This window comes from Piliocolobus tephrosceles, chromosome 20 (assembly GCF_002776525.5).
Source record: "Piliocolobus tephrosceles isolate RC106 chromosome 20, ASM277652v3, whole genome shotgun sequence".
NCBI lineage: Eukaryota > Metazoa > Chordata > Mammalia > Primates > Cercopithecidae > Piliocolobus > Piliocolobus tephrosceles.
This window is the reverse complement of record NC_045453.1, coordinates 47576-61177: the sequence shown is the minus strand read 5'-3', so window position 1 is coordinate 61177 and position 13602 is coordinate 47576. Positions and strand designations below refer to the sequence as shown.

At 48.3% G+C, this 13602-nt stretch overlaps 1 protein-coding gene across 1 annotated transcript; it reads right to left on the bottom strand.

Moving 5' to 3' along the window:
- Nucleotides 1-12769, bottom strand: LOC113223570 (receptor-type tyrosine-protein phosphatase alpha-like). Its single transcript, XM_026452983.1, has 7 exons — nucleotides 12649-12769; nucleotides 12227-12303; nucleotides 11581-11715; nucleotides 3165-3290; nucleotides 2933-3084; nucleotides 1400-1535; nucleotides 1-611 (listed from the first exon to the last, which is right to left on the bottom strand). Exons 1-7 carry the CDS (start codon nucleotides 12767-12769, stop codon nucleotides 537-539), a joined length of 822 nt encoding a protein of 273 aa, XP_026308768.1. The 3' UTR covers nucleotides 1-536.
- Nucleotides 12770-13602: the final 833 nt, after the last annotated feature.

Sequence of the window (13602 nt, the reverse complement as noted above, 5' to 3'; positions counted from 1 at the left end):
CTCAGGGAGTCAAAGCTTTTATTACCTGATAGTCCCTAGTGTGGTGCCAGAGATACCGCTCTGGTCCTATTACTCCCATGATATAGGTGGTGGGGACAGGGGAGGGGACCAGGGAGCGAGGGGAGGGATATTTACAGTGCATGGTGGTATGGGGACAACCACTTTCCTCTGGAGCTCTGAGTACTTTGTGCTTTTTTTCTTAGTTGGTGCTGAGCTACCTGGAATGGATTTTGTTTTTATCTTCTTTAGGGAAAGATGTATTAACCAAAGCACAATCCAGCCCAATTTCCCGGCTGAGGATTTCACGATATCAGTCCAAACATCACACTATTTAATTCCCCAATAAAACATTGGAAAAAGGACTATCAGTGCTAACACATTTACATATAAAATTTCCACCTAATAGGTAATAGAAGCCTATGTACCAATTTCTAAAACAGTTATAAGATATATACACAATTTGGGGTATATTAACAAAACAGAATATTACAAAATATTAAAGGCAATCCTCCTGGTCCATGGATGCTTGTTGCCGCTTACTTGAAGTTGGCATAATCTGAGAATGCATCAATATATTCCTGCACCACCTTGTAGCAGAACTCATACTGTTCCTGGAGAGTGAAAGATAGGGAAAAAGCCAGGGTTACTGAAGAACACACAGTACCTGTAATTCCTAACAGACTCATTGTTTTTTTTTTTTTTTCGAAGATGGAAAATCAAGAGGAACTGAATGTTTTTGAACTTTCACCTGAGCTCTGATCTGCCTGCCAGAGTTCTGACAGCATTCCCCTTCTGGGCTGAATGCAGCAGACCTTCTACAAGCAGAGCTGACCAGAGCTGACCCAGGCCCTACAGAGGTCAGACATGCATGTGCTGGGCTGGGAGACGGTGCAGCTGAGCATGGCCCACAATTACCATGGCTGCCAGGCTAGCATGCACCCTGGCTCTCAGAACCTTGTCTCCCAAACCTACTAACATTCACTTTTCTTTACTCCTCAAACATTTCTAGCTCCATGGGATTCAGGAAAACCTCTGTGGATGTGTGGCTTGTTAAAAGCCAGACCTCTTAACAGGGAGCCCAAGCCCAAAGGCAGGTACTCCTCCTGGATCTTCCTTACCCACAGAGAAGTGCAGATGAGCCCTGTGGGGCACCCAGATACCCCCTTCTAACCTGGCCCATCCTCTGGCAACAGGGGCTATGTTCCCATTGCTGCCATCCTGCCTCCCAACGTGCTTCCTGTGTATTTGGGGCACCTTGGGAGGGGAAGGGCAGGTCTGTGTTTAGACAGTCTTCTGACTCCTGGGTGGGCCCCTCTGAAGAGCCTCCTCCCTGAGCTGGCCTTGACAGAGAAGGGCTGCAGGTGGTGTGGTGGCAGGGACAAATATGTGGGCAGCATACCAGTGTCTGGACCATGTGTGGCCTCTGTAGCCGTAGGCTCTTGACAGTCTGGAAGACATCCAAAATCCCCTCTGCTTTCACACGCTCCAGGACGGTGCTCAGGGCACAGAAGGTCCCCGTCCTTCCTGCTCCAGCGCTGCAACAGAGCAGACACATTTACCACAGCTGCCATGGCCCTCTGTGCAAGGGGGTGAGTGACAGTGGTAAGTGGTAGACAAAGAGGTGGGGGCAGGCAGCCGGTGCTCGCCTTTGCCCCGTGGGCCCCCACCCAGCCTGGAGGGGTTCTGGGTCGGGAGGCAGTGTACCCTGTGCCCTTCCTGCATGGCCCCATGTATTGTGGAGGGACTCACCTGTTGGACCATGGGGGATGACCTTCACTCATACCCCACCAGCACGGAGCCACTGCTGTCCACCTGCACATGCTGGCCTGAGTTGTCCTGACCTGCCGTTCGCTCAGGTTAGAACTAGCTCTAGTCCTGTCTTTCCCTTTCCCTGACAAACCCCACTCCCTACACTGGTGTGGATCTGCTGATTCCTTTCCGTGTCTCTCACTTTCTTCCTAAATCCCAGGAATCCAGACTCTGACCTTGACGCTATCCCCCTATTCAATGTCATCAGTTGATTCACTCACCAGACACTGAGTGCCTACTCTGAGGCAGGGACTGTGGGGTTTAGCAATGTCCCTAGACAAGATGTGTGTTAAGAGAAGGGAAAAGAGGAGTGGGAGTTCTAGGCAGGGTACTCAGAGAAGGCTTGGACAAAGCCCTGTGGCTGCCTGGGAAACTGGCATCTCAGGCCCACGGCAGGTGTGTGCCCAGGGTGCTGAAGGCCATGCAGTTCATGAAAGAAGAAAGGAGAGTGGTGGGGGTGGGATCAGAGCCAGCCTGTGGTACACACTATCCTCTGCCGGCCCTGGCCAGGGAGCCCTCAGAACATGTTGGGCCTTGTAAGCTGTTGTTAGGATTCTAAGTAAAGGAGTGCATTTTTTCTAAAATGCAATCTCCAGCAACATGCCCCAAACAAAATTCAACTTTTCCCCTCAAACAAGCCTCTTTACTGTCTTTCTTCTGCTGGTCACACCAATCCAGGCTCAAACCTGGGAGACACCCTTGACTCTTCTTCTCTTTCACCCTCTGTTCTTAGTCTTGTTCATTTTTCCTCAATGTACAGACAGGGCAAGCCATACCTACAGTCCACTGTTTTTAAAATAATTGCCCTGTTCTTTTTTCCTGTGCTTCTTAAGGAGGCCAGGCCCTTACCTCACATAGCACAACTGGGGTCTCCACTGCCAGTCTCCCTTGCTGCTCTCCTGCCCACTATCCAAACATTAGTCCTCTAGCACTTATTGTGCCAAGTTCAAGCTCTAAGGTCCTCTCTTAGCATCCAATCCTGTCTTAGCATCAATCTCGACTACCATGTGCTCACCAATATCTTGCTCTTGTGTGGCTTTCTTCAGTCTGACCCATGGTCACCAGCTTCCCGTTTCCCCCTCCTTGCTTTCTCTCTCCCCCTGAGGGCAAGAGTGAGCCATACCTGCAGTGCACGGTGATGGGGTGGTTCCCTGACTGCTGCTGCTGCTTCTGCACGGCAGCGATGATGCTGATCATGCCCTTTCCGTCACTGGGGATGCCCACTTCAGGCCAGCCATGGAAGTGGAACTGCCGGATCTGCCGGCTCTTATTCTCCTTTGGAAGAAAGGGGATCAGGGAGGCAGGGGTAACCCTGCTTTTCCTGGGGGGCAGAGTCTACCCACCACCCATCTTACCCTGGTGTTGGTGACCAGGAGGTCTCGGACGGTATAGCTCTCACATTCCTCCTCCTTCTTCAGTTCCACTGTAATATCTCCATAGGACACCAGTCCATCGGATGGCCAGTACTGGGCACACTTCTCCTGGAGGGACAAGTTGGAGAGGTGAGGGGCTCAGAGTACCACATGTATAGAAGCAGCACTGCCCACGAGCAGCCTGACCCCTCTCAGTACAGCCACCTCTTACGCTGACACACTTCATCCCCAAGGTATTGAAAACTTGCAGGATCATTATATCACATCATTCCAATTAGCTTCCGAGCCTCACCAGAGACTCAACAGACACTGACAGGGTCTGTAAAGAACTCTGACTACAGGCTCACAGGGTATCCAATACTTGGTGGCTGGAGGGAGAGAAGGAGTGAAAATCTTTGTTCCAATTCCTTTCTTTTTCTCCCATGGGGTGTTTTCATAGTTAATGCTGCTTACATCTGCCAGACTGCTAATTCAGAAAATCAGAACCAATTCACATTCCCAGACAGCCACGGGCTTCACCACCGCCCAGGCCACAGTATCCTTTCTCCCTTTTACCTTTATCTCTTTGATCTGCAAGGTACCTTCAAGTTGCTAGCACTCGCCTTTCTGTCCTTGCTAGTGAGCAGGAGGTGGTCTACTGTCTGTCTTTGCTTGCACCTGGCTCACTTCCCTCTACAGCTCCTTGTGGGAGTGGCTGCGTCTCTTTTCATTTCTGTATTCCCCACACCTTGCACAATGCCTGGCACATGGTAGGCTCTCAGTATCTGGTAAATGAATTTGTTCAATGTCTGCAGAACAAGCCAAGGCATAAATACATAAATATAACATCACACAGTTATGCTGCCCATTTCTTTAGAGAATTTTGGGGTAAGATCTGAGATTCTTCACTACTGACAATTGAAAATTCTCAACCATACATATAATGTCATTGAAAGATATGGAAAAAAATTAAGTAGAAAAAGAAGTTGTGAATAGTCTCACAGTCCAAATAAAATCATGATTATTAAAGTGGTGAATCAAGGACATGCCCTGGACTAGCTCTTTTTTTTTTTTTTTTTTGAGACGGAGTCTTGCTCTGTCACCCAGGCTGGAGTGCAGTGGCCGGATCTCAGCTCACTGCAAGCTCCGCCTCCTGGGTTTACGCCATTCTCCTGCCTCAGCCTCCGGAGTAGCTGGGACTACAGGCGCCCGCCACCTCGCCCGGCTAGTTTTTTGTATTTTTAGTAGAGATGGGGTTTCACCATGTTAGCCAGGATGGTCTCGATCTCCTGACCTCGTGATCCGCCCGTCTCAGCCTCCCAAAGTGCTGGGATTACAGGCTTGAGCCACCGCACCCGGCTTGGACTAGTGCTCTTCTACCCATGCTCTCTAGGAGCCCTGGGGATGCCTCAGGGATCGGTGCTCTGGGCCTCTCTTCAACCAGAACAGCCAAAAAAAAAAAAAAAAATTCTCATTAAGGCTCACTTCATCAGGCATTATAATTAGTTTTTATGGCACTGGTGGGTGGAATGGTTTTTGCTACCATAGTGCCTTCTCAACAATGATTTACACAATGTCTCAGCTGGGATGAAGACTTGGCCTTTAAAACCATCAGAACCATGAGGTCCCAACGGGTGTGAGAGTCACAGAGTGTGTGTGCTGGAGGAATTAAGCGTGATCTCTATCTCTAAGACAGAAATACATATCAAGTCTAGGGACTAGATATCAACACTAAAAGTCTCTAATTTTTTTTTTCTTTTTTGAGAGAGTCTTGCCCTGTTGCCCAGGCTGGAGTGCAGTGGCATGATCTTGGCTTACTGCAACCTCTGCCTCCCAGTTTCAAGTGATTCTCCCACCCCAGACTCCCCAGTAGCTGGGACTACGGGTGTGCGCCACCATGCCTAGCTAATTTTTATATTTTTAGTAGAGACAGGGTTTCACCATGTTGGCCAGGCTGGTCTCAAACTCTTGACCTCAGGTGATCCACCTGCCTCAGCGTCCCAAAGTGGGAGGATTACAGGTGTGAGCCACCATATCTGACCAAAAGTCTCTAAATTTTGTATACATGGGTAGATTTTCTCTCAAGATCTCTAGAAGACCAAAGAGGATTTTTTTTTTTTGGTTTTTGAGACAGAGTTTCGCTCTTGTTGCCCAAGCTGGAGTGCAATGGCGCGATCTTGGCTTACTGCAACCTCGGCCTCCCAGGTTCAAGCGATTCTCCTGCCTTAGCCTCCCGAGTAGCTGGGATGAGAGGCATGCGCCACCATGCCCGCTAATTTTGTATTTTTAGTAGAGATGGGGTTTCTCCATGTTGGTCAGGCTGGTCTTGAACTTCTGACCTTCCAAAATGCTGGGATTATAGGCATGAGCTGCCGCACCTGGCCTCAAAGAGGATTTTTAAGATGAGGAGTGACAATGATTTATATTTTCAAAAGGACCAGCAGCTGCCATCTGAAGAACTAAAGGTGGGTTAGAATGAGAGCAGGAGGACCAGTTGCCAGGCCACTGCAGACGAGGCTGCGCATATAAGTCATCCCCAGAGTCCCACGGGCAAGCAGTGAGAGACGAGGGCTTGTTCGGATAACAGCAGTCACGCTGGAGAAAAGTGGGGAGGCTCTGCCTGTATCAGGACTTAGTGGCAGACTGGATGTGAGGGGTGAGGAGAGGGGAGTAAGGAAGGTAACTCTCGGATTTTAGACATGAGCAACTGGGCAGAAGGTGGCTATTTATTTAGAAGGCTAACAGTGGGGTGGACTAGTGTCGGGGGAAGGAGGAAATCAGGAGCCCACATTGGGAAGGGGGACAGGTGACTGGGCTGGAGACGTAGATTCAGGATCCCTGGCATATGGGTTGTACTTAAAGCCACAGGACTGGCTGAGATCCTGAAGGGCTAGTGCCTGAATCTAGTACACTCCAATGTTTTAGAGGATGAGGTCACAAAGAAATAACAAAGGAACTGCCAGGTTAGTGAGTGGGGTGATGCTGTGGAAGTAAGTGTTCTGAGGAGGAGAAGGGAGGCCCTGACTCTATCAAATGCTGCTGTAAGGACAAAAAAAAAAAAAAAAAAAATCATAAAAGAGAAATGACCTGTGGATTTGGCAAGAGGTCAGTTACTGGTGATCTTGACTAAAGCAGTCCCAGGGGGGCCAAGCCTGAAAGGAACAGAGCGAAGAAAGAACTTGGGGGGAGAAAGCCAACTCTTTTTTTTTTTTTTTGGAGATGGAGTCTCACTCTGTCACCAGGCTGGAGTGCGGTGGCGCGATCTTGGCTCACTGCAACCTCCAACTCCCTGGTTAAAGCGATTCTCCTGCCTCAGCCTCCCGAGTAGCTAGGATCACAGGCATGCACCACCACGCCCAGCTAATTTTTGTATTTTTAGTAGAGATGGGGTTTTGCCATGTTGGCCAGCATGGTGTCGATCATTTGACCTTGTGATCCGCTCACCTTGGCCTCCCAAAGTGCTGGAATTATAGGCTTGAGCCACTACGCCCAGCCAAAAGCCAACTCTTTAAAGGAGTTTTGCTGGGAAGGGGTGCAGACAAACAGGATAGTAGCTGGAAGGGAAAGTGGGATCAGCAGATTTTTTTTGTTTTTAAAAGACAGGAAATGTAACATGTATAGGCTGATGAAAGTAGTGGTTAGAGAGGGGAACTGCTGATGGAGGTGGGAGAGAAGATGGTTATAGCAGCAACATCCCTGAGCAGGAAGGAGAGAATGGGGCCAAAGGCACAGTGGACAGCTGGACTGAGAGATGCAGAAACCCTTCTCCACGGTAACAAGAGAGAAGAGAGTCGGTACGGATTTGAAGAGGCTGGTTGTTTGGGGGTGGGAGGATGACAGTGTTCATGTCTGATTTCTTGGAGAAGAATGAGGCCAGGTCACAAGCTAAGGTGTGAGTATGATGGGACAGGCAAGAGCAGATGCTGGAGGTTTCAGGAAGAAAAGGAAGTGCAACAGCATTGCTAGGTGGCACCAATTACCCCTATGAGATTTGTGGTCATGAGTTCAATGTGAGAGCATTTGGCACTGTTTTGTGTTTTTGCCCAGTGATGTTTGCTATATCAGATAGAGTCATATATCTGGGTTTTACTAGACAGCTTGCCATGAAAGTAAGAAAGCATGAGGGACGCTGGGCGCGGTGGCTCACGCCTGTTAATCCCAGCACTTTGGGAGGCCGAGGTGGGCAGATCATGAGGTCAGGAGGTCAACACGATACTAGCTAACATGGTGAAACCCCGTCTTTACTAAAAATACAAAAAATTAGCCGGGCGTGGTGGCGGGTGCCTGTAGTCCCAGCTACTTGGGCGGCTGAGGCAGGAGAATGGCGTGAACCTGGGAGGCGGAGCTTGCAGTGAGCAGAGATCACGCCACTGGACTCCAGCCTGCGCAACAGAGCGAGATTGTCTCAAAATTAAAAAAAAAAAAGCATGAGGGAATAAGGAAAGGTCATAATGATAATGACATACCACAAAAACTCAAATCAGAAAACTCAAACGCTCAAAAACAAAACTCAAAACACAAAAACAGAGTAAGAAGGAAGGTGAGGACATGTTCGGGGTGGCTGATGTTGAGAAAGTGGAGGCATTAATGGCTCTAAGGACTTGATGAAGACAAAAATGAATGGAGTAAAAGAGAATACTGAGGTGGGAGGAAGGAGGCAGTAACCAGGGCGGATGCCTTGTTGAGATTCTAAAGGTGGTGCAGATACAGGGCAGATCGTGACTTGACCACAGGATGAGGTGGCTGAGGAAGCTGAGAAATAGAAAGACTAAGGATAGATGGATCATCCACATGGTGACTGATGCCTCCAAAACCAGAGTCAGGAACGGGCTCAAAAGGAGCAGTAAGCCTGGTGTTAAAGTCATCAGTGGGTAAGGGACAGAAGATAGGGAATGGGTGTTCAAGACCAGTAGAAGAAAAGCTGGGGACTGGAGTTACATCTCAGATTTGTGTATTCAGGTTACGGCCTCTAGATAACAGCATCTTAAAGAAGTGAAATGGAAGCTTTTCTGTCTTTTCTCCTACTTTGTCTTTCCACCAGACAGCATGAAGTCTCTTATGCGATCTAAGGCTGACACTGGTGATGGGGACACACAGCTTTGTGGAGACTAATGCTATCATGTTTCACTATGCTTTAGAGAAGCAGGATGAGGTCTACGGTTGGGCTAACCTAGCATGGGAGTTCCTGGCACTGCTCTGTCTGCCCAGGCTGATGGTCCAAGCTGCAGCTGCTGAGGGAACCCAAGGCTTACCAGGCATCCTGGTGAACCCTTTTGGTTAAAACAGAGCAGAAGGTGGCCAGGGGCAATGGCTCATGCCTGTAATCCTAGCACTCTAGGAGGCTACAGCGGGCGGATCACTTGGGGTCAGGAGTTTGAGACCAGCATGGCCAACATGATGAAACCCTGTCTCTACTAAAAATATGAAAATTAGCTAGGCATGGTAGTGCATGCCTGTAATCCCAGCTACTCGGGAGGCTGAGGTGGGAGAATCGCTTGAATCCTGGAGGCGGAGGTTGCAGTGAGCTGAGACCGTGCCACTGCACTCCAGTCTGGCAGACAGAGTGAGATTCCATCTCAAAAAAAAAAAAAAAGCAGGAGGAGATAATTTAAAATTTTTAATTCCCTTGGGATTTTAATTTATATAGGTATAGAATTTACATTTTGGGATCGGATTTTTTTTCTCTGGGAACTTAATACTGTAAGCGAGGATGGTAGTGTCACTGTATAAATGGAGGCACCTTTCATTGCATCATTTAGGCTTACTGCGTTAATGATCTCTGGAACCTGCACTTGACAACATGAATGGAACAGAAAGTGAACTTGGGGTCCAGTGAGGCCTTGTAAAGAACATCACTAATATCCTGTTCTGATCCACTCAGAAGCTTCTGAGGGCAAGCACCATTGTCTGCTTCACTGGCCCTAGGAAGATAGAGCCTAAGGTACAGTGGAAGGTAGAGGGAGAGGCCTCACTCAGTGGGTAGGAGAATTTGTGTGTGCATGACTCTTCTCCCCACTGCCACACACATGAAATGCTTCCTGGCCCCCTGCCCTTTATTCTTACTAGGTCCTTTCCAAGGATGGAAGAGCCTGCATCTGATGGGACAGAGGTGGAGATGTTCACTGGGCCACATTTTATCACAGGGCAGTGGGCTGAGATGGTCCTTGTGTTCGTGGTTCCAGCTGTTTGGCCTGCTCTTTGGTCCTGCCCATCACAGATCTGGAGGGCAGGGGTGCAGGAGGAACCACATGTAGGGCCCCGGTCTGATCTGCAGGTTCCAACACGGTTGATCAGAGAGGGCTGGGAATAGGCACCTAGCTCCTGAGAACACGGTGGCTCATTTCCTAAATGGCCTTTGTTACTCAGGTGTGTGCTTCCTTGGGTGCAAAGCCAAGCACCTTAACCAAACCTCCCACCTCATCAGTATTGTTATTAATGATGATGAAGATGCTGGGCGCGGTGGCTCACGCCTGTAGTACCAGCACTTTGGGAGGCCAAGTCAGGCAGATCACCTGAAGTCAGGAGTTTGAGACCAGCCTGGCCAACATGGTGAAACCCCATGCCTACAAAAATACAAAAATTAGCTGGGCATGAATGGTGGGTATCTTTGATCCCAGCTACTAGGGAGGCTGTGGCAGGAGAATTGCTAGAACCTGGGAGGCAGAGGCTGCAATAAGCCCATATTGTGCCATTGCACTCCAGCCTGGGTGACACAGTGAGACTCTGTCTCAAAAAAAAAAAGATGATAGAGACCTACAAAGTATGTCTGTTGATTAGGTACATCATACAAGTCTAAGAAGAATAGCTAATGAGTTAAATGGCTGATTAAAATTCAAAAAAATGCCGGGCACTATGGCTCAAACCTGTAATCCTAGCACTTTGGGTCAACAGGTACGTGGATCAATTGAGCCCAGGAGTTCAAGACCAGCCTGGGCAACATGGTGAAACCCTGTCTCTACAAAAAAAATACAAAAACTAGCCGGGCGTGGTGACACGTGCCTTTAGTCCTAGCTACTTGGAGGGCTATGTGGGAGGATCACTTGAACCTGGGAGGTTGAGGCTGCAGTGAGTCGAGACCGTGCCACTGCACTCCAGCCTGGGTGACAAAGTGAGACCCTGTCTCAAAAACAAACAAACAAACAAACAAACAAAACAACCTGATGTAATGAAACATCAGGGTGAGCAAATATTGTAAAGCCTTGTACCAAAGTTAACGTAAGTACAGATGGGGAACAAGAAGTGACTTGGGACAACTAATGTAAAACATACTTTGTATTTTAAATGTTTGACTATAAATTCAATGAGTCATGAGTGGGTGCCATCTTTAATTCCTCCTCACTTCACCCTCTCTGGGATAGCACCCTCTCACTACCCGAGTCCAGGCCGCCAGCATTACTGCAGCAGCTTCCGCATTTCTAAAGCATCCTCCTCACTGCTGCCAGAGGGATTTTTTAAAAAATCACAAACTGGATGTTGTCAAGGGCTCTTCAGCTCCTTTGTGAAGATCAAACTCTTCACTGTGGCTTAAAGGAATTTTCTCACCAGGCCTTGCTAGCTTCTCTCCAGGCCCATTCTCTGGATTCTGATCCCTGCTAAGTGACACTCCAGATATAATGAATCACTCATTTTGCTGCAATGTGCAACTTCAACAGAAATAATTTTTAAAAAAATAAGCATTATCAAAACACAGACTGGGTTCCCCTGTAATGTGGGGGGTGAGGGCGATATCCCTGGATTGAATGTGCTTAGTAGAGGCTGTATGATTCTGACTCAGGAACAATATTAGGAGGTTTCCTATACTGAGAGGAAGTTGACCTAGGGGACTGCTAGGGTCCCTTTTTAGTATGAGTTTCCATACAACTCTGCTTTTTAATTGACCTGAGGGCTTTTTTCTTTAAAAGATTTCCTTATTATTGAATATTAGACTGTAAGTTTCTTGTTTGTGCAATTTCTTAAATTCTACTGCTTTATTTTATGTAGTCAGCAATGAGGCAATCCCTTCTTAGGGACACTCATACTGGGTCTACCTCAGAACCTTGATCTAGCTGCCTTGCCTGGGGCACTGGGAAGGAGAGGGTGCCCTGCCTGGAGCACTGTGCAAAGGCTAGGCTCGGGGGACTGTATTCAGGAGAAAGTGAAAGGGTGTGAGCTGTCTGGGAATAACATGGAGGCTCAGATCACACTGCTTTTCTAGTCTTGGGAGAAGCTAATGACTGCTTAGACACCAACTGGCTGGGCAAGCCTGGAAATGCATATGTATTTATATACCTTTTAAGTATGTACTTATACTATGCAAATGTACTCTTTGGACCGTATAAGTCAAAGACAAGGTCCAAACACCTTCTTGCCTTCCCAACCTCCCCATTTACACACACACCTTTTCATGCTGTCTCTCACCGCCCAGGACCTTGAAGCTCACCTGGCCTCTCTCCTCCAGTTCTGTTAGCATCACGATAGAGCAGGATTTCCACTCCCAGATCATTCGCCAGAAGTCCTCAATTGTGTGGAGAAGAGGGCCCTGGCTGGCGATATAGGAGTCCTTCTGCCGGTAGCCCTGCACAGGCCAGGTTAATTGCAAGGGTGAGATGGTTTAATCAGAGAGGGACTAGTGGAGAAGACAGGCCACTAGGAAGGGATGGGGACTGCTTGGAGGCAAACTCAGCCCATAAAGAGCTCCCCTGTGGCCAAGGACTAAATCCTATCTGACAAGCTGGTTGCTTTCTATAACAGACAGGGAAGTGGAAACAGGGATTAGAGCTAGGATGAAGAGGACAGGAATGGGAAAGATCAGAGGGCAGCCAGGTTCCTCTTGGCTGTGGTCTGCACTGTGAACTTTTTCTTCCAGGTATTATACTGCTACATGCCATCTGTTTTTTCCCCACCTTCTGCTCTACAGAGCTGGACAGACCTAACGTACAGGGTGAGTGGGTGGGTGAGTATCAATTCACTATTTGTTGACTGATTCAAACATGATCCTCCCCAGCAGGTATGGGAGGGAGGCACCGCAAATCCTGGCTGAATCTCCATGGGGTGTTGGGGGCTTAGGGGTCACACCCACCACTTACATCAATAAAGGATGCGTTCACATAGTCTGTATTCTCTTCGCCCCGCTTAACTGGAATGATCACTCTGTTGAATTCATCTGTAAGAAGGACAGCGGCTCATAGCTAGCCAATATCATTTGTCTTCTCCCTCTCCTTGCACTGCTCCCACCTCAGGCCCTGGGCAGACAGAATCCCAGCTGGGCAAGGACATGTCTATTCCTAGCTCATTAGGGAGAAAGCCTTTGGCTTTTACATTCTTTTATTTCCAGAAGCCACTAAGGTGCAACAAGAGGCAACGCCATGTTGTTAACTGGATGCAACAAGAGGCAACGCCATGGTTTTTGTCTACAAGCCAATCATTAACTAGTACCTGAGAAGTGGAAGAGGTGGAGGGAATTGAGGGATGGGGCAATAAGGCTCTGGAGTGGAGGGAGGGCTCTTACATGGAATGATCTGTAAAACACGGTTCTTCTTCATGTTGGCTGGAAGGTTTCCAGTCCGCATCTTGTCATTCTGGATTTTGATTGATGTTAACTTCTGAATTGGGAAGGGGAGGGGAAACATTACTAATCCCAGTAACTGAACTTGACAAGATTATACCTGTCACTTGGACTGCACCTTCAGGCCACTCTGGCTCCATACTGCTCTTCTCACCAGGGCCCTGACCTCTGTTCCCATATGTTCTTGTTGGAACCCTGAAGCCAAGAGCCTGTTTGGGAAATGCTATCTTCCAGGCTCCTGTGGACTCTCTTGAGAGTCTCCTGGCCGGCAATTTTGTGATCCTGGAGCAAGGGATCCCAGCATCGTAGGAGGAAGTATGTCCACTCTGCAGTTCCACCCCCAGAGGCTGCCTTAGGCTCTTCAAAAAAACTTATTCAGAATCGCATCCTCCCTTCCCCTGATTCTGAGGCTCCTTCTTGACATTTGCTGTTCAAAGTGTAGCCCATACACCAGCAGCGTTGGCTCCATCTTATTAGAAATGCAGAATCTCAAGCTGGGCTTGGTGGCTCATGCCTGTCATCCCAGCACTTTGGGAGGCCAAGGTGGGCAATCAACTGAGGTTAGGAGTTTGAGACTCGCATAACCAACATGGTGAAACCCTGTCTCTACTAAAAATTAGCCAGGGGTAGTGGCACGTGCCTGTAGACCCAGCTACTCATGAGGCTGAGACAGAAGAATCCCTTGAACCCGGAGGCAGAGGTTGCAGTGAGCTGAGATCGCGCCATTGCACACCCCAGCCCCAGCCTGGGTGACAAGAGTGAAACTCCATCTCAAAAAAAAAAAAAAAGAGAGAAAGAAATGCAGAATCTCAAGCTGTAACTCGTATCTGCTGAATCAGAACCTACATCTTTTTTTTTTTTTTTTTTTTGAGACAGAGTCTTGCTCTGTCACCCAGG